At 31.2% G+C, this 4,796-nt stretch overlaps 1 protein-coding gene across 1 annotated transcript; it reads left to right on the top strand.

The window, feature by feature from the left end:
- Positions 1-437: 437 nt before the first annotated feature.
- On the top strand, positions 438-1,627 carry LOC125864599 (uncharacterized). Its single transcript, XM_049544622.1, has one exon. It carries the CDS (start codon positions 554-556, stop codon positions 1,295-1,297), a length of 744 nt encoding a protein of 247 aa, XP_049400579.1. The 5' UTR covers positions 438-553; the 3' UTR covers positions 1,298-1,627.
- Positions 1,628-4,796: the final 3,169 nt, after the last annotated feature.

Here is a 4,796-nt window from a genome sequence, read left to right on the forward strand (position 1 = left end):
ACCAAAATTTAATGAATACAAATTTCATATAGCAGATTAGCAGTATTAACTTATATACTCATATCTTATATACTCTAGTAAATACTAAAATCATCTAATAACAATAATACTCCCACTATCTCAATTTTGTGACACATTTTTCTGAAAGTCAAATAAATTAAATTTGATTGAGAATTTGTTTCTGAAATTTTCAACTTTTTTAAAATGATTTTTTTTTGAGTTTGTAAATTAGTACTAAATTAGGTAAAAGGTAATTGATAATTTTAAATATTTAAAAATAAATTTATTTGAATCTCGAAAAATTAAGACGGTCGGAGTAGAAGAAAAATACTGACGGTTCACGCTTTATTACTTGATTACCAAGCAACCATACTCTCTCTCCATCCCTTTCAATTCACCATAAAAAGCCTCTCAACACCACCCTGTCACGTTTTATCTCCTCTTTTACTTCTATTAAACCTCTAAAACCCCCACATTTTTCTCCATCTACAACTCTCTTTCAACTACTCGGCTGCAAATCGACGGGTTCTTCGGTGTGGTTTTTACTGGAAAAATGGTGGAGGGAGGTAAGGGATCGGTGTTTCCGGTGATATTTTTCGACGGGGAGAGGGAGATGAACATTGGCAACATCAGAATTCAACCGACGCTGGTATTCAAGCCTTTTCAGTTGATGATCAGTGAGAGAATCGGGATTTCACCGAATCAGATTTCAATTTACTTATGTGATCGTAAAGGCTCTAATAATAGGTTCGAGGATCGAAGGAAAATGCCTGTCACAGGTAAAGCGAATTTCGCTGTGATTTCTCGTGAGAAGAATTGTTTCTTCCTTGTTGTCATGAAGCGTTCTAAGAAAGCACGGAACAGGAAGATGAAGTCTAACAGCATGGAGTTCGGAGAGTTTTTGGAGGAAACTGTGTTTTCACATCTCTCTTCGTCGGAGAATCTGATTCTCCTGCGTCGAAACCAGACGGAAGTGAATCAGTTATATGATCGAATTACGCAGATGGAATTGACGAGCATGAATGAACGTGTGCAGAATCTACAGCTCCAGAGGGAAACTTTCGATCTAGTAATGCAGAATTCGAATCCGAATCTGATGCATTTGAATAATCCGAGTTCATTCCCGAGGATCCAAGATACTTTTCCGACGAAGAAATCACTCTGCTATGAATGTGCGAATACGAGCTCCAACGGCGAAACGCCGACGTTCCACCACTGCAACAACGACGCTGTGCTTGTTGGTTCGTTCAGGAGCCGTTCTGGACCGATTAATCGGCCTGCAAAACAATCTCTGTGAAACCGTTACGCCTTTCTTGTGTACAGACTACAGAATTAGGCAGAAGTGGTATAATCAGCTGCGCTATGGTACATGGTATGTTTTAGTTAGCCTAAAAAAGAGCAAAATAGATTAGCAAAAATAGAAATTACAGACGTGAAGAATGTCAATTAGTACATAAATTGGCTTAGGATAAATACAATTGACTGGTGGATAGAGGAGGTTGGCGCAACTGTTGAATTCGGATAAATAAGCTTTGACGCAATTTTTAAAGTTCCGACATATGTAGCGTGCTTGCATTTATCCATCCTATTATTGGTATGAATAAGATGTCTCGAAAATGTTTGATAAGAAACACTTTCATCCTCTATTGTGTCTTATGCTTTCGAATCTAAATTATTCGGATTAATAACTTCTTAAGTTCATAATATGGGAATTTGAATTATGAACTTTTTAAATAAGGAACACTTTTTACTTTTAAATGAGTCAATTTGAATTAGTTGAATTAGTATGTTTTCCATTGAAATTGAGAAATTTCGGTCACCTTAACTTGATACTATGCAGTACAAAATTTAAATGAGTTGAATCAATAACTTTTTAAAATTCATATCACGGAAATTGAGAATTTTTTAATAAGAAATGCTTTGACCATTGAATGAATTTTACACAACCTCAATCTGAATTAATTGGTTAATTCTATGATTTTTTCATGATCAAATCATGAAAATTTATAAATTTTCATAAGAAACGTTTCTATTCTTAAATCATGAAGCTGAAAACTTATTGACTAGAAGCATTTTCACCCATAAATGTATCCTACATAATATGAATTTAAATTAGCCAAATATATTAAATTACAAATAACACATAGGTCAATTGCAGACTAACTATAAGAACATATAATTTGAACTAAAAAAAAAAAAGATAACTGAGTAAACTAATTCTTATAACCAATTCACTTTAAACTGATATTGTTTCGGACTTCCCAAAAATATTACTGCACTCATGTCGGATCCTTCAAAAATACACTATTTTTAGAAGAGAGTCTGAATAACATAGATCGAAATCACTTTTTCATCCTTGTATTAAAAATTATTTTTGATTATTAAACAGATTCAAAAGGAAGTAAAGGGAAAATAACGTTTCACTGTTCTAACAGCTTGGTTCAATGGTTATTACATATGATTTTGGATTATATTTTATCTTTGATCGTTTAACGTTTAAATGAATTATATTTTTTCCGTCGTTACATAATATCTTATATTAGCTATCCAAAGGATAAATCTAAAAAGAATAGAATGCATGATAAAGTTATTAGGAAAAAAAGGGCTGGATAAAGAATAAATTATAATAATAATTATTATTATTTAATATAAGTAAAGACAAAACATATATATTTATAAAAAGATTATGACACAATCATAATAAATCGATAGTTATATAGAATAGGACTTTTAAACATTACATAACAATTAATTCAATAAAATTTAAGTCACCATCACAACAAATATTATATTATACCAGATAATAACCTATCCTTGTTAGAAACGAAACTTAGTATGTTCTCCTTCGCAACTTTTATGAAATACTCTTTTCTAATTTTTGTGAAGACATTTGTAATTTAGTTTTTAAGTTTGAATATAAATTATTAACTTTTAAAAAATTTAATTTATATATTTAAAAATAACATAAAGATACTATAAGTTTATATAGTTAATAAATTAAAATACGTATACTTAAAAAAAATCAAATCTAACTCAAATATTAATACTTACACAAAAAATGGAACGAGAAAATATTTCTCTGTCTTTATCTTTTTGCGTTTAACTTCTAATTAATTTATAATTATATTACATCATTAATATCTAGTCTAGTCTAGATACTAATATATTGGACTAAATAATGCAGACATCTAAGTAAATTCTATAAATATAATAAGCATATCAAAATATAGTCCTGAAATTAACCCATTGACAAAGATTCACTAATAAAACTGAAAATAAAAGTGTTTATTGTAAGATTAAATACTTTCAGGATCTTGAACATGATAATCTTACATAAAGAATGTTAGGGAACATACCTGATGAGGAAGACATCATCACAGAGAGAAGCGGAAGCGTTAGTCGTAAATTGATTTCTACCTCCTTGCCCTAACTTTATGTTACCACAACTGTCAGTGATGGAATTAATGTAGAGAATATGCGGTAACCCTAATGGGTGGAGGGAGGACCAATTTATAGAGGTTATGACTTAATCTGGTACGTCCATCAAGTAACCAATGTACGGACGAGATCTATTCCTTATTAAATATTATTTATGGTATTACTTTGATTCCAAGTAAACTTGGGCCATAAGTAAGAAATAATTAATAGTAAATAAATAATAATTCTTACATTCTCCCACATGGCCCAATGACCATATAACATTAATATTTAATAAACATTAGTTGCACATCTAATAAATCTCTTCTATAATGTCCATCATAAATACCACAATATAACAAACTACTAATGCGAGTTATGGCGGTTGTACATAAATTTTAAGCTACATGCTTCCTTCCATATACTACTACATTAGCAACTTATCATACTAGGTTCATAAGCTATAAAACATATAACATTATGGTCCACAATAATGTCTCATAGAGACTTATCTTGTGATATCTCAAAACAATAATGTATACACCATTATGAGAAACAAGAAATTCATTAATGTATATCAGAAACACATAATATGAGCTCAGAGTGTAAAAATATCATAAGTGCATCAATCATAAGTACAATCAAGACCCATTCTTTGAACATGTTCTTTAAATGTCTTTGGTTGTAAGCCTTTTGTTAACGGATCTGCAATCATGAGATCAGTTCTAATATTCTCAAGTAACAGTCTTTGTTTTTGAACTTCTTCCTTAACAGTAAAGTACTTTAATTCCATATGTTTTGCACATTTGGAGTACTTATCGTTCTTGGAGAAAAATACTGCTGCAGCATTATCACAATAAATTTTCAGCGGCTTGGTAATGGTGTCGACAACCCCAAGTCCTGAAATGAAGTTCCGCAGCCATAATGCATGAATTGTGGCTTCATAACATGCCACAAACTTTCTTTGTAGTTTTCTTTTAAGTGATCAATTCCAGGATTACTTTGATATCTTCTTAGCATTCCGACCAAAAGGCTAATATACGATCTTGTGCAAGTTTGAACATACATCAAACTTCCAAAAATAGAAGATAAGGAATTATTTTCATTTCTTTTCATTCTACATCATTCTTTGGGCATTGCATGAGATTAAATTTGTCCCCTTTTTTGAATAGGAACTATTATTGCTGAACCATTGTTCATGTTAAATCTCTCTAGAACTTTTTCGATATAGCCTTTTGAGACAGTACCAATAATCCTTGTGATCTATCACGGAATATTTCTACCCCTATCACATAGGATGTCTCAACCATATTTTTTCATTTTAAAGTTCATAGAGCGCAAGTCTTTTGTCTCACGCAATATGCCTAAATCATTAGCAG

The sequence above is a fragment of the Solanum stenotomum genome, chromosome 5 (assembly GCF_019186545.1).
Source record: "Solanum stenotomum isolate F172 chromosome 5, ASM1918654v1, whole genome shotgun sequence".
NCBI classification, from domain to species: Eukaryota; Viridiplantae; Streptophyta; class Magnoliopsida; order Solanales; family Solanaceae; genus Solanum; species Solanum stenotomum.